Source organism: Miniopterus natalensis, chromosome 13 (genome assembly GCF_054644295.1).
Source record: "Miniopterus natalensis isolate mMinNat1 chromosome 13, mMinNat1.hap1, whole genome shotgun sequence".
Classification (NCBI taxonomy): Eukaryota; Metazoa; Chordata; class Mammalia; order Chiroptera; family Miniopteridae; genus Miniopterus; species Miniopterus natalensis.
Window position 1 is genome coordinate 55,529,833 of NC_142093.1, and position 21,112 is coordinate 55,550,944.

Below are 21,112 nucleotides of genomic sequence, written 5' to 3' on the forward strand. Positions count from 1 at the left end.
TTCAACACTGCCCCCTTTCTCCTGCGTTTTTAGCCACTGGTGGGTAGAGCTCTAGGCTTGATTAGATTCAGATTCAGCTCTTCTGTGTTTCCCAGTTGGATCCCATGAAGAAGTTGCTTCTCTTCGGGTGATGTTAGTGTGGATCAGCCTGCTCCACCTGATATGAAGGCAGCCATTAATCCATTATCAAAGTGCTTTAGCATCTGTTGGGGATTGTTGTATCCATTATTCATGGAGGACAAAGCCTCTCTTCTAAACCTGGGGCCATGATTGCGGCTTCCATCCAATTCTCCCAAGTTCACGGTTGCCTGAGGGTGGGCGGGGTGGGGTGGGGAGTGACAAAATAGCAGTGGACAACTAAACTGCAGGAGGCCTTTACCGCGGATGACACTTCCCAGTGGTCACTCACTGTGATACACAGAGGGCTTTCTCATAGTCCAGCTGCTTTCGTAAACATTGCCACAGCCAATGCAAGAAGATACTTCAGTCCCAATGGCCTTTATCCCACCTGGTGCAGGTGTTGTTGCAAGGCAGCCATCCACCTTGGTGGCATTGGCCTCTTGGCTTTATGGAAATACAGAAGCCGATGAAAATGGGAAAGTGATAGAAGGGCAGCTGGTTTACTGTTCATTGTTCTTGACCTGGACTCAGATGCCCAGGTCACTCACCTCCTTAGGCTCTTCTGCTGGGTGACCTTACTTGATTTTTTGACTCCCCAGTCCATGCCCCCAAGCTGATGTTCTCAGTAGAAAGGCAGGTCTCACACCACCTGGCTATAAAGTCCAGAGCCTCTCGTTGTCTTCGCTGTAGCAGGTGGTCCCAGGTGGGAATCGTGAACTTTACATCCCTTGTTCCTTTCACCTCTCCTATCGGTATGGACTGTGTATTAGTCAGGTTGGATTAGGTGATAATCTGGCAAAAAACGGAGCCCCTAAATCTCAGGGGCTTAACACAAGAAAAGTTTGCTCCATATGTGAAGTGCATGTCTGAAGGGGGCTGGTGGGAGCCTTCACCCCTACAGTCGCGCAGGGACCTCAGCTGACGGGGGCTCCACTGTCTCAATCCTGCAGCTGGAAGCGTGGTCTCCACCGCAGAGATCGGGAGGTGCGGGAACCAGAAACAAAATCTTTGCCCAGAAGCAACACAAGTCATTTTGGCTTTCAGCCCATTGTCCCAAAGTCAAAAACCAGTGGGTGCCCCTCACCCTCTCCTCCTCCCAGTGGCGAGACCTCCGCCACTGAAGGTCAGGACAGGAACATGAGAACAAGGCCTGGAGGCATTTGAAATCTGTACACCGAAGTCTGCCGTATGTAACGGGTTCTGGGATTGAGCACATTTGTTTATTTTTTGTTTAAAGAAGTTTTGCCGAACTTGACCACTTGCCAGACGCTAGCTCCAGGGCCTGGAGACAGAGCAGCAGAGAAATCCAACAACCCCCTGCCCTTGTGATTTTTCCTTCCAGTGAGAAGAGAAACCACAAGCGACTAAACAAATGACTATTCTATACAACTTCAGGCATGACAAAAAGTAAAGCCGGGGACGCATCTGCAAGGGGAGGTGGGGACTGTTTCCCGTAGGCGGTCAGACGAGGTTTCTCTTGGGGGATCTTCAGAAAGGGAACAGCGTGGCGGCCACTTGTGGCAGGACAGTGGCTGGGGTGGAAAAAAGCAAACACAGGGCTGGGGGGGAGCGGAGTGGATAGGATCAAGTACAGCGGGTCAGACACTAAGTAGGGGCCCAAGGAAGGAGGGAGGACTGTAGCGGTGAGGTCAGAGGAAGTGGCCAGGGACAGGGTCAGGAGGTGGGGGTGGCTTTTAAGCCCAGAGAGAAATTTGGCTTTTATTTTAAGTGTGACAAGCTGCAGGAGGATTTTGAGCAGGGGGAGACCTTATTTAATTTATACTTCTAAAGGCTCACTCAGACTTCTTGAGAGAAAATACCCTGGGTGGGGGGGGGGGGACAAAGATTAGGTGGAGGGTCCTGTGTGAGTCCTGGAGATAGATGACGGTGGGGGTGAGACCACGGGCGAGTGGCTGGATTCAGGACGTGTTCGAAGGAAGCCTTTCATAGGCTGTGTCCCCACTTGAGTTCTGTTTTTCTGCACCAGCGCATTCAGGCCCAGAGGGACTGGGAGCCGGGATGGAGAGAGAGCAGAGCCCTGGAGGCAGGAGGATCAGCTCCACCAACGTCAGCTCTTGGGTGAGCTGCTCAAACTCGAGAGCCTGTGAAGTGAGGAAGCCGCCCTCGCAGCCCATTATGAGGGTCAGAAACGGAGTGCGAAAGCCCCTCCATGTTGCTCATTACTGTGGAAGGCCCACGGTGGGAGTCTAGTCTCTCCTGCTGAGTATTTAAGTAGCATTCCTGAAAGACTCTGATCAGGGTCCACCTCCAGCAGAGTAACCCCCAGGTGATGCTTCCAAAGTGTGTCCGTTAGAGCTTTCTTTAAAAATCAGCCTGAGAGATGTTAAAATAACATTTCCCTGGTGAAATTAGTGGTGGCAGGAATGCTAAGAGGACACGGTGAGCCCGCAGCCTCGCCTCTGGAGCGGTGCCCTCGACTGTCGTTCTAGCTCCTGCCATTTAACGGAGGCTGCTGTTGCCTGGTCTGATCAGTAGGTGAGATGGGCCGCCCCTAAAGCCACCGCATCTGCCGCTAGGAAACCCGCCTTACAAAGACTCATCAGAGGCTCAGAGGACAGAAACCTGGATTTCCCTGAACTGGCAGGAAGAGCTCATAGGACTCCTGCTTGCTCGTGGAGACATGTCAGAAGCCAGCCCTCTATGTGCCATCACTATAGCGGTCCACCCAGTGAGAGGATGGGATGGGAATGATCATGAGCTCCCTCCTCCTGCTGATCAACAGAGGCTACCTACATCAACTATAAACACCCCCCCCACCCCCCCCAAAACACAACCTGACCCTGTGAATGGCCAGGTTGGTTGGGCTGATTCGTCACAAAAGGCATGCAGGAGGCACTCAATAACAGCAGTTGTTTTTATTTTATAGATGAGAAACCTGAGGCTCAGAGAGTTAAATAACTTGCCAAACTTACCAATCGGTGAGCGAGAGCTGGGAAAATACCCAGCCCAGCTTGATCCAGAAAGTACAGACTTATTTCGCCTTCCCACACTGCCTCAGTGGAGAATGGGCTGCTTCGTGGAGGCCCTTGAATGCCAGGCTAACCCACTATGTGACTCTGATACTGCAGGTGATTGGGAGCCACTGAGAGCTGAGTGAGAAGTAACAGCAGATGTGATGACTTACAAAAATTCATCTGGCAGCACAGTGCAGGTTAGATTTCAGTGAACAGAAGCTAGAGGGGAGGAGAGCAGCTAAGATTCTATTTAAGTAGGTAACTGGACTTAGATTAGGTGGATAGCAAAGGAGAGACCAAAAGACTGGGAGAGAGCTCGCAAAAGCAGCAACAGAGCATTGTGACTGCCATGGAAGGAGAAATGTAGCCTGATGTTGGGCTCCTGACCGGCCACTGGACAGTAATGGCAATCCTGCGAAGGGGGCACTTGCTCCCGGGCCTGAGCTTCGTAAACCTGGGAGTCTCCTTCTTAGCTAAGCTCCTCCTCAGTTGGTCAGCCAAGCTTGCGGACTTCTAGGCAGGTCTTATGTATAGGGTAACCCAACAGGGTGAGAAGGGGCTGAGAAGAGGAAGATGGGGCGGGAGCGGGAGTAGAAAGGGGTGTGTGTGTGTGTGTGTGTGTGTGTGTGTGTGTGTGTGTGTGTGTTGGGTATAAGTGTGTGAGTGTGTGTCAGAGCATGTATGAGTTTGTGTGTGTGTGTGAGCATGTATATGAGTTTGTGTCTGTGTGAGTGTGTGTGTCAGCGTGTCTATGACTGTGTGTGAGTGTGTGTGTCAGCATGTATATGTGTGTGAGTGTGTATGTTGGGAAGGATGTCTGAACAGAAGACTTACTTCAAGGGGCAGGTGATTGATTGCACCCAGAAATGACCATCGAGTGCCATCCCTTTCCAGGTCTTTGGCAGATGAACTTCCATGAAAGGCCTCCTCTAACCTGGCCCTTCTATTTGGAATATTCCATCTTTAGCCTACGAGAGAAACAAAGTCGAGGCATCTGCCTGTTGTTACAGGGACTTGCCCGTGCCCTAGTCAGTCACTGACCTGAGGCAGCGAAGATGATGGAATTAGGTTTCTCTACCTTGCCTTTCTGGTGTCCTCATGGTCCTGCAGCCAGGTGGAGTGAGGAGTCCATGCTAGAGGTGGGCGACATGGGCTATTTCAGAAGACCAGAAACCGACTGTCAAATGATCAACGAGTGTCCTCGATGCAGGCTAGAGTGGCCTTAGATGTCATTTTGAAAATTTTGACAAGTGCAAATTTCATCTTCAAGAGCTTAGCTTTATATTGGCGGGGGAGGGAGAAAACATTTTTTTCAGATACAAGGAACTCTTTGGTTGAGAGGAGCAGGTGCATTACCAAGAGTTAACTGTCATTTCCTGAGCACTTTTAAAGTTTCCGCTTTCGGGCTAGAGATGCAGGAGCTGATGTCAGGAGGGAAACCTGACCCGGGCTGGCTGGCGCCCAGTGGACTCCAGCACCTCAGGGAGCCAGGGCGCCCGGAAACGCCACATCTGCCTCGCTACCTGCTTCGGCAGCTGTCTCACAGCCCTGTTGTTTTCAGGCAGCCTTCCCAGCGCGTTACATTACTAATCCAGCCTTATTTCAAATAAAATATTGTTTATGAGGTATTCTGTACTTTCTCATAGTCTTCAAAAGATCTTTATTCTCTCAGATGGAGTTCGGTGGACTTTTTTCCTCTCCCGGCTGATTTAATTTCTCTGAAGTCCAGAGAAAACCCTCCTCTTTGGGAAAATCCTGCCACTGACAGTTTAGTGACAAGATCAAAGGCTCGTGTCCCTTTCTGCAGTGGCCTGTTTGCCCGCCTGGCGTCGGGAGAGCCAGACCTCAGCCACGGCTCCTCCGCCTACGATCCCTGTGCCTTCACTCCTGTCCCAGTGAGGCTGGCGATGGGCCTGGCGACGGCCCAGCGTCCACTTCAGCTGTGAAACTTCCAAAATGCCCAGGTAGCACCTACTAAGGCTCTTCGATGTTCTCAGTGCACCTCCCACCCCAACACCTGTGCTTCCTTAGTGGAAGAGGGCAGCTCTCAGCAGAGGCCTGGGAGGCGGGGAGCGGGCCTGACGCAGGGTCCCGTGTGGGGTGCTGAGGACTCTGTGCTGAGCCGAACATTTCTGAAAATTAGCCGGGGGTTCCTAGTTTTCCCTCAGCACATCATCATGGCCCAGTCATTCCTGAGTTAATCTACAGTTGTTACACCGGAGGGAGCCACGGGGTCGTCTGCCAGCCAGCTCCCCTCAAGGACACTGCCCCTTGTGGTGCCTCTTGCTGGTCTCAGCATCCGGGCCAAAGCCCAGGGTCACCAGCCACAGCCACTCTTCTTACCCACAGTGCGGCCCCGTAATAATCCCTCCCCGTCTGTCTCTTCCACCTCAGGGAGCCAAGAGGACCCGAACTGTCCCACCAGCTTCGTAAAGGGCTGTTATGGGGTCGCCACCTGCCTCGCTCCGGGCTCCAGAGCTGCTCCCTTAGATCCCCAGCTTGCAGGGCGGGCCCGAGTCCCAGCACCTCCCGCCCTGGAGTGTAGGCTTCAGGGAAGGGTCTGGGGCCCCCACAGTGTCCCTGAGTGCCCGACGCTGAGCCTGGCCCTCGGTGGCCGTTCCAAGGACGTTCCAGAGTAAGAATGAATGCAGCTCCGTCGCTCGCACCTTTGATTCTCCCCCACAGATATCTTCCCTAGTGCCCTCAGCCTGTCTCCCAATCCAAGCAATAAAAAACGGCTTCGGTATTGTTGCCGCGAGTACACCTGCCTGGCCTTCTGCTCTTGCCGGCGCCTTCTCCACCTTCCCAGTGGGGACAGGCGCGCGGGCCGCTGTAGGTGTAGTGCACCCGTGTCCCCGGCTGAGTCCAGCCCTGCCAATGCCCCAGGCTCCCTAATTCCCCTTGCTGGTCCCACAGCTCCTGAAGCTTTGCCCTCGTGACCCTGGCCCAGCCACTCTGGTCATCTGGAGGTGTCTCTCCCTGGCTGCTCTGCGTGCTGCATAAAATCCGCAGCCTTGATCCTGCAGGTTTTTAAGGGTTCATGACCTTGGCATTGCTTTTCAGTGACATTCCCTGGAGCTTCGGAGATAGGAGGCGTTTTATTTTATTATTATTTTATTTTATTTTATTTTATTTTATTTTATTTTATTTTATTTTATTTTATTTTATTTTATTTTACATATCTTTATTGATTTCAGAGAGAGGAAGGGAGAGGGAGAGAGCTAGAAACATCAATGATGAGAGAGTCATTGATCGGCTGCACCCCACAACCCAGGCATGTGCCCTGACTGGGAATCAAACCCTGATCGCCTGGATCCTAGGTCGATGCTCAACAGCTGAGCCACGCCTGGCTGGGCAATAGGAAGCATTTTAAAGACACACTCCCTTTGGTGACATCAGCGATGCTGTGGTCTGTGAGGACATGGCCACCTCGGCAGGCACAGCACCAGCCCAGAGGGCAGCAGGGAGGAGGCGGCAGAACAGGTGCTGGCCAGTGAGGCCATGCGGGCCCTTTTATTTTTTCAAAAGGGGCAAACCCAAGGCCCCCTTTTTTGGCCACATGCTCTTCAAGAATGTAAAGTCATGGGACAGAAGGGAAATGACTCTTTGGGACAAAGTGCTCTGTGGATGCACCGCCCAGCCCTTTGACTGGGGGACGTCACAGGGTTTCCTCCTACCTGCAGTTTAGCAGGTGGCTCGATCTCTTGCTCTGCGGTGCTCCCTTTGCACAGCAAGTCTCTCTCCCTAGAGACAAGAATCTGTATTTTCTTGAGGAGAGGTCAGAGACGGGGCTCCAGGGGAGCTGCATACTCAGAGTTTAGTCTCGAGCTCATCCTGTGGACCCAGGCCCTGACCTGGTGCACAAAGTCAGCGCTCGCTAAAGGGGAACCAACACACCATGTTTTTAGAGGAAAGGAAAAAATAAAACGCTGGATATTGTGGTTAAAAATAAACCAGTCTCCCCACAGAAATAACTACCATTCATGTTGAAAGTATGAGATTTGATGAGAAGATAAGACAGATGGTTGGGGGCGGAGTGCCTCAGCTCCCCTTTGTTCCCCGCCTGCCTCTTGCTCCAGCCCTCACCTGGCCCCCTCTCCAAGGCCACCCCCGTAGCTATTTGTGCCCACAAAAGCCGGGATCACCTTTCCCAGAGCTCCAGCACGGCTCGGCTCATCTATGGTCACTTCCCCTAAATGACATTTTTTCAGGCATTAATTTTAGACTTTTATTCAACAAGCCTTTAAAGCCTGTTAGCAGCAGCAGTGGTCACAGCCACCGGTGTCCTGTCTCCCTTTCCCTAGCATCCTTATGGAAGTCTTGCTAAAAACACAAGAGGAAGGGGAAGGAATCCAGTGACCTGAGGCAGGGTAGAGACCGAGGAGGTTGTGCCTGGGCGGGTCCCAGGGCAGAGGTGGGCTCCGAATATTGAGAGTTGGCTGGGAGCCTTGTGTGACTGTATTCTCAGGGCTTTAAACCCCCGCAAGGCTTTGGGGAGACCCTGCTGCTCACGGAAACCGAGACCACGCAGCCTGTGGTGTTAGGTCTACCCGAGAGCACAGAGCTCTTGGCTCTTAGCTGGCCTCTTGGCACCTTGGATGTCTTGCCTGGCCAAGGTAAAGCCTCTAAGTCTGTCCCGTTGTACTTTCTTCTAGCCTCACGGAGCAGGAGGGGCTTGTTTGGGGTCTGGAAACCAGCCCCCCACACTCCCTCCAAGGCCCCGCATTCCTTCCCAGGCCTGAGCTTCACTGCCAGGAGTGCCTTCTTCCTGCTGTGAGTGGTGAGCATGCTTCTCCCCAAACAGCTCTGGAAGGCAGGCGGGCCTTCTCTGGCCTTCTCCCTCATGCTTCGAAAGGAAAACCAGAATATTAAATGATCAGCAACTGGGTCATATAGGAGGGGGAGAGCATCTTGGTAAAAAAAAAAGGCAGAAAACTGGGGGCTAGAAATGCAGACCGTGGCTGGGTGACCCCCACACTCTGCCTGAAAGTGCACAGGCCTCAAGCCCTGGGAGCAGATGCGTTAGGTCTCTGCGGACTAGTGCTCCGCAGCCGGGAAATAAGGCAGCGATACGGAGACGGGAGGAAGGCCCACACTCCTCGGGACCTGCTCTGAGCTGAGCCCACAAGTGGCCTCCTGCCCAGTCCCTGCCTTAGACAGCTCTCACCCGAGCAGGTGACAGTGGTTGTGGGGAGTTCCAGGTGCTTCCATGGACGGTGTGCAGGGAGGAGTGGATCCCAGGAGAATCTAGCTTCCCCTCCTTAGGCCTCTGTGAGGAACCCAGCATGGGCCTCTCTCCTCAGCCCCGAGTCAGGGCTCGGGACAAGGAGGCCACTGAATAAATATCTGAGGAGTGAATGAGAGGAGACTGTTACATTCAAATACACCCCTCCCCCTTCAACCCAGGACTTCAACCCTGGTCTGCCCAATTTTGAGAATTTTGAGGCATGCTGTTTCCTCTATCACACCGAAAAAATTCCATTACATTTGCTTCAACAGCCCGGGAGTGCCTGCTCCCTACAAGCCAGGCCGGGAATTCAAAGGTTAAGGAGAAGAGGGGATGGGGCAACTGAGGCAGACGAATCACAACTTGATCAGAAGAGAGCACCGCGTGAGCTGCGGGCTGTGCAAAGAAGCAGGGAGCTAGCTGGAGGGTTGCTGACCAGGCGGATCACAGGACACTTGCTAGAGAGTAAAGAACAGAGCCGACCTATTTACTTGGTGAACCACGGGTGTTGTTGATTGAACAGGGAGGCCTAGAGAGCCCGGGATGGGTGCGAGTCCTTGCCCTCAGGATGTCCCGGTACAGAAGGGGCGTTAGTCAGGTTCTGCAGAGAACAGTCAGCTGGATAGGCCCAGGCGTGCAGATGCGATGGAGGGGGTGGGCTCACAGCTATGGAGGCCGAGCAGTCCCATGACTTGCTGTCTGTAGGCAGGAGACCTCGGAGAGCGGTGGGGGGGATGTAGTCTGAGTTGAAGGCCTGAGAATCAGAGGCCCAGGGTTGAGGCCTGGACCCAGTCTGGAGGCCTGAGAAGCAGGGGCGCCAGGTTCGAGGGCAGGAGAAGCCGGATGTCCCAGCTCGACACAGAGCAAACTCACCCTTCCCTGAGTTTTTGTTCTATTCAGGATGGACAGCGCCCACCTGCACAGGGATGGTCACCTTCACTCAGTTTACCAGTTCCAGTGCTGACCTCATTCAAAACACCCTCACAGACATACCCGAAATCACGTTTACACTTAGCCCAGCCACGTTGGCCCCCAATGAACCATCACTGAGGAGGAATCAGAACTGAACCCCAGAGCTTCCATATGGCAGGGTAGGCCTGGGTCCCGGCTTCCCTTCTCTGGCAAGGCTGCAGCTTGCCAGTCTGCAGCTGGAGTGTCCCAGCCGGTAGCCACGGCCACGTGCTGCTGAGCACTGGAAAGGTGGCTGGTCTGAGCAGAGACGAGTTATGAGTGTCAAATACAACCTGGATTTCAAACACTTACTTAAAAAAAAAAAAAATCACATTTTTATGCTGAATAAATGTTAAAATAAAAATACTTTTGTATATTGAGTTAAGTGAAATATATTATTAAACTTTATTTCAATTTTATGTTGCTATTAGGAAATTTAAAACTACATTTGTGGCTTGCGATATTCTCTACTAAACCCACACTATCTAGAAGGAAACGAAGATTCCCTTGCACACTTTTTCTTAATCCAAGACCCAAGGAAGGGGCCAGAGGAGCTTCTAGAATTGTCTTTTTGGGGCTCCCCACTCAGACACTCAGGCCCTCATGGTTCTCAGAGTCAGAGGCCACCCAAACAGATGTTACTGTCCCCAAAAATGTCTCCTAGAGTGATCCCTCCACAGCGGTCCTTGGGAAATGGGTTTCTCAAATGGCCCGGAGAGACGGCCACAGACACCTCCCCACCCAAATGGGGACCCTGACTGTCCTCTGCCAGCTTCCAGTGTGGTCTGTGCTGGAGCGTGCACACGATGTCAGTGAGCCTGGTGCATGCAAGGCTAACCCGTTAGCTCTTCCTGTTGCAGGAATTCTCACAGCCTTTCTATATTAATAGGCATTGTGACTTCTTGAGAGCCAAGAGCATTATGTGACTTTTCATAAGTTCATTAAGGATGAATCCCTCATGCCTGTTTTTAGCATTCACTGATTGTGCATCAAGAAAGGCTGTGTGGACTCTATGGTTTCTTCGTTTCTGCTAAAGGTCCTCTCCCTCCCCTGCCCCCACCCCCTCAGTTCTTTTCCCTCCCCTGCCCCCACACTACCACCCCCAGGTCTTCTCCCTCCCCTGTCCCCCCAGGTCCTCTCCCTCCTTAGAAGAAATGGCCAAAGGCACACCACTGTTGGACCTGAGGGAAAACTGGAGCTGCTTCTACTAGTTTCCAGAGAATTTTGTTCATGGCTTTTGGCAAAATGGCACTTGATTTCATAAAAGGAATGTGCTAATATTCAACCAGGTAAGACCATTTGTCTCTGCCTGGTTTTGACATCTCTCCTCCAGATCTCAGAACTAAATTGCCCTCTGATTTATATTCCTAGGAGATCTCAAAGTAGATATATGTAATTTGTGTACTTGGAGTCAGAGAGGGAGAGCCTTATATCAATGCCTAATTCATTTAACTCAGGGAGAAAATACAGTCAATTTCCAACAGGCAACTTTAAGATTTGCAAAGTGTTGGATTAAGGCCCTTACTCAATAGTCATTTATATTCTTTCTTATCTGAGCTCTAACCTTCCCAGAGTGTGGGTCGGGGGAGAAAGCCTGTCTCTGGCTGGGTACAGTAAGCCGCCAGCAGGCTGAGGCATGGCTGGAAGGAGGCCAGGACATTCATTTTCTCCAATCCATTTTGCTAACATTGGCTGCTATTATATCCCATCTCAGCACTCTCTAATTCTGAGATTCCTCCCAAATACCCAATTCAGGCTACACTAAACTTTCGGCTTCCATCATCAGCTGCTTACACCTGGCCCACTTTAAAAACAACAACAAATGTCACCTATAGGTGGGTCTCGCCATCCCAGGCATTTTCTTACTCTTAGTTCAGTCTTATCGGTTTCACTGTCACTTACCAACCATTTATTAAACAGAACTGCCAGGTATGGGGCTGAGTGTGGGCCAGTAAGGCTGCCTCCTCCTGGGTCTGCACATACAAAGGAAATCATTCATTTATTGTTGTTTTTAAAAAGAAGCCCTGGCCTCATGTGGTTGAATTCATTATTTCTCTTTTCTTTTTTAATCTTCATGACAACTGAATTAAAGGTTGAACCTTATTTGCGCTGCACCGTGTGGGCTGGCTGCCTTCAGAACCGCAGTCCTGGCTCTGTAATCTCCTTCATGGTCCTCACAGGGCAGTGCCCCTGGCCTTCTGTTCCCCAGATGCTCTGGAACCCCTCAGCGTCCATCCACAGGCAGGGCCATCGCAGGACGTGGCGCCTCCGCCTCTGAGCAGGGCCACCCTTTGCAAACCCAGCGGAGACCCAGTTTCAGCCGACAATCTCATATTGCAGGTCAGGAAACAAAAGAGCAATTCAGTTCCCATGAAAACGCACCGGATTTCGACCCAACGAGCTTCCTTCTTGAAATCACTTTTTGTGTTTCCATCAAGAAACGAATTCAAAGGAAAGTGAGTAATTGCTGGTCTTCTCAGAATCGCTGGGCCGCCACAAGTAAGTGCATTCCTGCATGAACCTATTAATTTCCATTTCCAGGGTTTTCAGACATGAAACAACTGTTTGATGTAATACACCACTCTGCTGTAATTACACAGCTTACTGCCCAAACTGGAGAAGCACTACATCGATCAGTATAAATTTGGTCCTAAGGAGATGGCTTTTACGTTTGTTTGACACGTGGGCAATGACAAGTCTTTGTAAGATTCCTTGGCTGCTGCTCTCCTCCGAGTCACAATAGTCGTGACTGCTGCTTCTTGGTGGCCCCGCTGTAATTCTCACATCCAGCGGCGGCTCGGCGCACACGTGCTTGAAGGGGAGTGAGTGGTGGGGAATTTCCAATTATGAGTGAAATGTATTCCAGCCAAGGACCATTTCCCGAGTTCCTACGCAGCGCCATTCCGAGCACAGCTGACTAAGTGCCTGTATGTACGAGGAGCTGGTCACAGTGTCTGAGATGGGGGTTCCACGCACAAAACACACAACAGACCCAGAGCGCGGTCAGGCGTGGTGAGCCTCCCCAAGACTGATACCTAACCTGACTGCAGGTAGAATTTTAAGTCAATCAGCCTGGAATTTCCTGGCTGGTCCAGTGCTGTGACCGGCCTGATAACTTCCTTGTCACCCCCCATCTCTGCCTATAACCGCCCCTCTGTTTCGATCGGCTCCTCGGAGCACTTTTCTGTTTACTAGATGGGATGCTGCCCTATTCATGAAAGTCCAATAAAGCCAATTAGATGTTTAAATTTACTTGGTTGGATTAAATTTCTTTAACACCTATCATTCTAAACATGCCATATCACCTACTTTCTTCTTCTGCAAAGCGGGGAGGCTGGATTGCCGCCAGGCCTGGTAACAGAATTCACTGCTCACACACAGCCAGCAGGAGGCCTTGATCAGTTCCTAGCACTGCTTCCCCCCTTGCCCAGTTCTTGGGGCTACTAGTTGCCGCATCCAGCCCAGTCCTTCCCCAGACCCTGGGACTGAGCCAGGCGCAGGCGGGGAGGTCCCAGCTGTCAGTGCCCTTGGCGGGGCCTTAGTGCACCGCTGCAGCTCCGACTCCATGTCCTCAAGTGGTTCCCTGAGAGGCGGTCCCCACATGCACCTGTATTCATCAGGGCTCAGCCTCAGAGGAGAGGATCCACTTGAGCTAGTGAAGCAGAAAGGGGTTTATCGAAGGCTACTAAATGGCCTACGGAACGCTTGGGACGGCTCAAGAACAGACCGTAGGAGGCGCTCTCTGGAGCTACCCTCAAAGCCGTCACGCAGAACCGGGTCACCTTCAGGACAACTAAGGAGGGGCCTGCAGAACCATTGAACAGGAACGGCCTCCACACCTGCCGGCCTCAGAACACTCACCTCTGCTCATCTCACACCAGCAGAAAAGACATCTCAAGCTCTGCCTTGCTGGCCACCTGACTGGTTCCAAATTAAATCTCCCCATTTGCCTCAGGAGATGGACCCTAAGTGGTGCCTAGAGTCCTGGGTGCAGGAGACTCTGGGGAACTCCCCTCCCCACCTCTGTAACATTGGAAGGCACACCAGAACCAGAAATGTGGTGGAGGGGAGCTGGGCGAACTGCCCCTCAGCTTGGTCAGCTTCCCAAGCCATAACTTGACCCCCATCTATATTGTTTTTATCTCGAGGGTGCTTAATGCCCCAGGGATCAAGATACCTGTTTCTCTTGGTTGGGAACCGGCTACCTGCTGACAAATTCCCATCCCAGAACTGTTTTGTGTTAAACCCCTTACTTCGCACAGTTCCTATGCCTGCGAAGGGCCTTTTCCCTCCACCGCACCTCCACACAATTTAGCATTTTATAAAGTGACTCCCTGCCACCAAGGCCACAGTTGATGGTTCCAGGGATAAGCAACACCCTGAGCTGAGCCAATCAGACATCTCCTCTTGAATCTACAGGCTGGAAACCAAGAGGGTTGAGTAAAAGTCTCTTTTAGTGGCTGAAGTTGTGAGAAAAAAAACCTCAGGAGCTGTCCGAGGCCATGATTTCTGCCGCGTGGACAGAGCTGCTAACAGCCTCTCAGCAGCGTCCTGCACGTTGATCATTCCCGCCTCCCTGGAACCCTCAGTCGCTGTAGGACTCAAGTGAGCCTGGCTTCTCCTTCACCTCCAGCCGCACCTGCCCAGCACCCCGTTGGTTTCTCCTCAAGTCCCTGGCATCCTGCTTCTTGACCCCTTTGCTTTCATACCCCCCTTTGGCCTTTATCTGCTCTACTCTCTCACAGGAGACCAGGCTCTTCAGGCTCTCCCCAGGGGCCCTGCCCACTGGCTTCCCCTGGATATGGCCAGTGGGAGGTGTTGAAGGGAGACTGAGGCAGAGCCCTGCGTGTTACCTCCAGCAGCAGCTTCATGTCTTCTTGTGAAAGTTCAGTTTCTGTCAGGACAGCCCAGCCCCTGGGTACCACTCTATTCCCAGGAGACATGATTGTAGAAAATCAGACGGAATCTAAAACAAACGATTAGAATGAATGAGTTTAGCAAAGTTGCAGCATATAAAATCAAGATACAAAAATCAATTATTTAACTATATATTAGCAATAAGCAGTCCTAAATTAAAATCAATATCATTTAATATCTCATCAAAATATTAGGTATTTAGGGATGAATCTGACAAAAGAAGTGAAAAATCTGTACTCTGAAAACTGCAAAGAAAAGAAAGCAGATTTAAAGTAATAGAGATATATACCCTATTCACAGGTTAGGAAGCTCACTTCTCCCCAGACTGATCTATAGATTCAAAAGGGTCCTAATCCAAACCCAGGCAGACCTTCAGTGTAAAAATTAGTAAGCTCATTCTAAAATCTATGCGGAAATGCAAAGGACCCAGAACAGGCAAAACAATTTTGGACAAAGTTGAAGGGTTAACTCCCTGATTTCAATAATTATTGTAAAGCTACCACAGCGAAGTCACTGTGTTACTGGCATAAACTTTGACAACCAGAATTGAGTCTAGAAATAGGCCAGCACGTATATATAGACAACTGAGTTTTTGACAAAGACATTCAGTAAAGAAAAGACAGGCATAAAACTCAGTGATGCTGGAACTACTGGATATTCACATGCAAAAGATTATGTTTTGATTCATAACTTACACCATATATAAAAACCAATCCTAAATGGATCACAGTCTTTGGTGTATGACAATAAAATTTCTAGAAGAAAGCATTAAAGAAAATTTTTTTTGTAACTTTTGGCTAGGAGCTAGATTTCTTAGTTACACAACAACAACAACAAAAAAGTCCATAAAAGAAAAAAATTAACTTTGCCCTTTGAATGACACTATTAATAGAATAAAAAGATAAGCCACAGGCTGGGAAAAAATATTTACCAATCATATCAGAATAAAGGACTCTGTCAGAATAAAAGATTTGATAAGTCAATATGAAAACAAACCACCCAGTTTTAAAAATGGGCAAAAGATTCAAATAGATACTTTACCAGGAAGATATTTAAATGGCAAAGAGGCAACTGGAGCTCCTGTGCCCTGGTGGTGGGCCTGGAAAATGGTGCACACACTTTGGAAAGCAGTTTGGCTGAACCTTAAAAACTTAAACATACACTCATCGTATGCTTCAGCCTTTCCCCGCTCTAGTCATTTCCCCGGGAGAAAAGACGGCATCTGTTCACACAAAGGCGCACACAGGGGTTTACAGCAGTTTGGTTTGTAACAGTCGAAAACTGGGAGCAACTCCACTGTCCACCAGCAGGTAAGCGGGTAGGTCTCATGTGTGCACATGAGGGAGCCCTACGCGGCAAGGGGAAGCGTGAGCTGCGGATGCACCGACGACACGGACGAGTCACAAGATAAACACTGGCTGAAATAAGCAGGACCCAAGGGAGTGCCACTGTGTGATTCTAGAAAATGCAAATTCTTCTTCAGTGACAGGAGCAGGTCAGTGGTTACATGGAGGAGGGGTGCAGAAGAGTTCCAAAGGACAAGATGGATTCTGATTTGTTTGATCTATTTTTTACATATATGTGTATGTATATGTAACCTTAACTAATACGCATCGTGTTTTGCATGCTTTAACCTTTATATAAATAATGTTACACTGCATGTATCCTACTGAAACTCTTTCACTCGAGTTGCAGATTTAGGTGGGTTTTTGTCAGCATAACCATTGGTTATTAGAAATGCACTGTATTCTTTTGTATGAATACATTACAGTTTATTTAGCTAGTGTGTCGTTAGTGACCCTTTGGTTGTTTACAGTTTTTGTTATTTATTATAAACAGTGCTGCTGTGAACATCCTTGTGTCTTCTTGAGCGAGTGTGCGAGTGAGCATATATATCACCTATACTAGAAAGTCCCATCTTTATGTATGGAAGATACCTTTATGGAATTATAAATTATGGAAATGGGTGTCCATACATCTCCATAGTATATATATCTCTCTCTCTATACACACCTGTGTATGTACACGCTGATATATGTGGAATTTCCTGGCATAAACCTAGCTGTGGAATTCCTAGGCCATACAGCATGCTCACATTCAACTTGGTTAGAGATCGTTGCTTTGTTCCCTCAGAAACTTGTGTCCATCTGCATTAGTGAGTAGAAATTTGGCTCTAATCCTTCCAAATGCACATTTATGTTTTCTCCTCTGCCTATTGCCTGTACATACGTTTTACCTTTTTTACATTATCTCTCTTCCTTTTTAAAGGTATTATTGTCAAGAATGTGCTGAAAATCTTTTCTTCCAATTTATAACTTGTCTTTATAGTCTCTGTTTTGTGTCTTTGGAGAAATAGAAATTTTGATTTTTAAGGGAGTTGCATTTGTCTATTATTTACTGCAGAGTTTATACTTTTTGTGTCCTATTTATTAATGTTTTCCCATCTCACATTCATAAAAGCATTGTTCGGCGGCATAGTCTAAATGCTCTGCTTTCACAGTTATGCCTTTAATTCAGCTGGGGTTGCTTTTTCCTGTGATGTGAAATTGGGTCAGGAACCACTGTCCCTCTCCACTGCCCTCAGCGTGTCCTCCCGGACCCCAGCTACACAGTGGGTGACAAGGCCTCTGCCTTTCAGTCCCGACGTTCCCCGCCGCCTCACCCTGGCCCTGCCCTCGCGTCTCCTCGCCGCCCTCTCCCGCTGCCTCGGATCATCCTTCCATCATTTTCTCCCCTTTTCTTGGGGTGGAAATTCCTAGTAGTGATGCTTAGTTCTTGTGTATCCTATAACTTTCTTATCTCTTCTCTCCATTTTTAGAGGATTTTCTCAAAATTATTGCCTAACCCTTCTAATCAATCGATAGGGCCACCTCATTTTTAATTCCCAAGAGCTCATTTTTGTTCTCTCACTGCTCCTGTTTCATAGAGCCCCCTTTTTGTTATGGAGACGTCGTATTCTGAGCGTAGTAATGTGCCGCAGTTAGAGGTACCCGATGGAAGGGAGTAAGGGGGCCCAGCTGGCAAGGCCTGGGAATTCAGGCAAGAAAACGGCCCAGAGCAGCACTGTCCCATAGAAATATATTGTGACCCAATTATGTCACTTCAGCTTTTGTAATGGACACATTTTAAAAAGCGAAAAGAGGTTGAAAGGAAAGCGGCCTCTTAATCTGGCTAATTTTAATGATGTATTTTTGTTTAAACCAATAGATCAAATATATTATCATTTCAACATGCTGGTCCATATAAAACCTTGTTAATGAGATATTTCACTTTTTTTATGTGTCTTCACAATTCGTATTTTACACGTGCGCGTGTCTCCATTCGGACTCAGCACATCTCAAGGGCTTAACAGCTGTGCGCGGCCAGGGCCACCGCGCGGGACCGCTCGGTCCGGGAGCTGCGCAGAGCCACGGGCTGGCTTCCAAGCTGCCCCCACCCCCGGGCAGCTTCCTGTCCAGCCTGCCTCTGGTCCTTCTGGAACTCACCCCCAGGAGGCGGGCCTGGCCGGTTGCTCCATCCCAGCCACCTGCGATAGCCGCCTTGCCTCGCCGGCATGTGCCCCCCTGCCTTAGTTCCCCTCAGACACCATCTGCATTCGTGCCCCGTTTCAACCCTCCGAAAGTGCTGGTTCCCTCCTGCAGGGCTTACCCCGACCCCCACCCCGCCATCCACAGGGCCTTGCGCTGTGACATCGCCCTGGGCTCCCCAGCTTTGCTGGACCAGTCTTGATACCACAGGCCGCGGCCCAGCTGACGGGCCTGTTCATCTGGCTAGAAGTGCAGCTTGACGGTGTCCTGAAAGGCTGCACGGAGCTCATCCCTGCTGCGGTGAGTACCGGATCCCGCAGGCAATCAGCGCAGCTCGAGCAGAGCTTGGGGGGTGGGCTCCCAGCTTTGTGGCCAGCTCCAGTCATGACCAGCTCAAGAACTGCAGTAGACTTGGGGCTGCCGTGTCTAGGGCCTGGGCTCTGGGCCTTTGCATTTGTAGAGAAGGCAAGGCCGGGAGAAAAGCAGTTGGGGCCAGCAGGAGGCGGAAGAGATGCCCGTATGCTCACAGGCAGAGACCTGGAGTGGGGCGGGGGCATGCGGGAACCTCTGCCTGCCCTGGAGCCCCGGGGGCGAGCTGGGCAGGTGTGCCTGGTGAGTCAGCCTTGGGCCTCTGCTGCCCTCCCAGTGACTTACAGCTCATACAATAGCCCGATTGTGTCACTTCATTTAGCTGTGGCTTGGGTTCCAACCCAGGGACTGAGCCCAGGGACCTCTAGGGACAGAGAAAACAGCTCTGAGAGAGGGCTTTGTGCAAATCTGTCCTGCAGGAAGGGGCCCGGGGTGGGGTGGGGGTGGGGGGGCACAGAGAGCATGGCTGTGGCCAAGGAAAGACAGTGTCGGGCAAGAGGAGACAGTCTCAGCAACATGCCTGGACTGATGCCTGTGGATGTTGGAAAGTGACAAAAGAAAAGCTTATCAAATCCGTGTGGAATTGCCTGCATTTTAAGTAGGTTTTCAGACAAAGTACCTTGTAAGTCTGAAGTCCAAGAGAGGTTAGCAAGGTCTCAAGACATTGCAATGATTTTTAACCAAGCGAGCCATATGAATTCATTTACCTTTTCTCTATTGTCAGCACATGCAAAGACCTTTTTGAGACTCTTTGTAACAAAAAATTAAGGGTAGATTAGGGCAGCCAAGAATCTTGGCTCTCTTGGGGCCAACAGCTCAGTCTTCCCTGGAGAAAAGTTTGAAGCCCTTTTTGCAGAAGGTGAAAGTTCTGAAGTGATTATACTGCTTGACTACGATGTGCTATTCTTATGCCATGTCTAGACACAGGCATGAGGGGGCACCAGCTTCCTCATGAGAAAAAAAGAAGTTAAAATCGTGCCCAGGGGAGGTGTGGGCGCTGAGACCGGTGGAGCCAACTCTCTTGCCTGAAGTAGCAGACAGCAGCGACTCTTCTCGGGCACCAGCTTGTAAGAAGTGCTAGGTCTTAGCATATTTTTGGCTCGAGGAAATAGGCAGGGGGAGGATGTTAAGCCCAACACTGTTAAAATGCTACAAGTACAGCCTCTGTTGTCCCGGGTTTCAGCAGCCTGCACATGCGACAGTCCCAAGGACAGCTCTGATTTCTGTAGCTTCAGCCCACCCGTCAATCCTGGGTCTTCGGCATCACTCAGAGTCTCACCCAGGTTTTGATGGTTTGATTGATTGACTGATTGATTTAGGTATTGGTTGCTGGTCATCTGTCTGCTGAATGCTACTTTTGTTTATCCTGTCCTATCTCAGATGACAGGTAGGATACCTGTAACTTATTGTTCCAGAATTGGGGGTCCTTGCACCAGGTAATCTCATGTACATTACACATAAACCACTATCCTATGTTCTACACACTGTGCTTTGGGCACCAATGTAGTGGATGCCTCTGGGCAGGTCCTCTGGAATCAGGAATGTGCTGAGAATATGGCCTGGCTTGGGCCAATCTTGAATGCAAGAGCCAGCAGCTAAGAAAGGCAGCTGCTAACACTCAGGAAAGAACTTGACCTTATAATAGTAGGCAGCACTCACCAGAGAAAACGGGACCTGAAAACCTCATTGGGACCTATCTCAGAAAGTATCATGTACTCTTCCCAGCTCCAGTAGGACTCCCTGCCTCAGACTTCAGTCTCGAGTTGGTCATTGATTGAATATTTATTGAGCACGTACTTTACAACAGACACTGTCTTCATCCATTCAGCTGCTATAACAAAATACCATAGATGGGGTAGCTTACAAACAACAGACATGTATCTCCCACAGTTCTGGAGGCTGGGAAGTCCCAGATTCTGGGTTTGGTGAAGGCTCTCTTCCTCTGGCTCTGTCCTCACATGGTGGATGGGGAAACGGAGGTGAGGCACTAATCCCATTCATGAGGGCTCTACACTCCTGACCTTAACACTGCCCAAAGGTCCCATCTTCTTTTTTTTTTTTTAAACATATCTTTATTGATTTCAGAGAGAGGAAAGGAGGGAAAGAGAGAGAATAGAAACATCAATGATGAGAGAGTCACTGATCGGCTGCCTAGCCCTCAACCTGGGCATGTGCCCTGACCGGGAATCGAACCCCGATCTCCTGGGATCCTAAGTCAATGCTGAGCCACACCCGGCAGGGCCCCAAAGACCCCATCTTCTAAGACCATCACATGGGCTAGGTTTCAGTATACGAATCTAGGGGGACACAAGCATTCAGTATATAGCAGACCCTGGGCTAATCTCGAAGGTTACAAAGACAAATACGACACACTGCACAGGAGAAGCTCACCGTCTCATGGGAGAGCAGGGCATGAAGGCATAGGGGAGGGGCCCGCCCCAATGGAGGAGGGGAGAGTCCAGCTCTGAGTCTTAGAGACAACTGGAGTGAGGTAAGAGAGGGTGGCAACTGGGGGTGGAAAGGTGAGTGCTCCAGGCAGAGGGAAGTGCAGGGCCAAAGGTAAGGCGGCATGAGCGGGCACAGCAAGACCAGGAGTCGAGGAGAAGGCTGTAACCAGGGGACTGTCTGCTGAGGAGGAGGGAGCCCAGGGGAAGGGATGTGCAGTTGGGGAAAGGAAGCTACCTGGACAGTGCTGGGCTCCCAGTGCTCTGGTCTCCATCACATAACCAACCACCCCAAACAGTGGCTTAAAACAATCACAATTGTGTATTTTGCTCAAGAATCTGCGCTTTGATCAGAGCTCATCAGGGAGGGCACCTCTTTGCTCCACGTGGGATCAGCTAGTTGGCTGACTACGGGCAGGAGGATCTGCTTCCCAGAGCACAGGGCTCCCTTATATAGCTGCCAGTCGGTGCTGGTGGTCGGCTGAGCGTCTAGCCAGTGCTGAGGGCCAGGAACCTCAGCTCCTTTCCACAGGGGCCTCCCCAGGGCCTGACTCCTCACAGCACAGCGGCTGTGCCAGGGCG

The 21,112-nt window shown here is 50.3% G+C and overlaps 1 protein-coding gene across 1 annotated transcript in view; it reads right to left on the reverse strand.

The window, feature by feature from the left end:
• Nucleotides 1–9,507: 9,507 nt before the first annotated feature.
• Nucleotides 9,508–21,112, reverse strand: part of NCK2 (NCK adaptor protein 2) — a 155,074-nt gene continuing 143,469 nt past the window's right edge. Inside the window, exons 5-6 of the mRNA XM_087823727.1 lie at nucleotides 14,127–14,239; nucleotides 9,508–9,580 (exon numbers count right to left, since the gene is read on the reverse strand). Coding sequence (XP_087679853.1) covers nucleotides 14,171–14,239 — 69 coding nt within the window. The 3' untranslated portion in view covers nucleotides 9,508–9,580; nucleotides 14,127–14,170. The remainder of the gene's footprint in view (nucleotides 9,581–14,126; nucleotides 14,240–21,112) is intronic.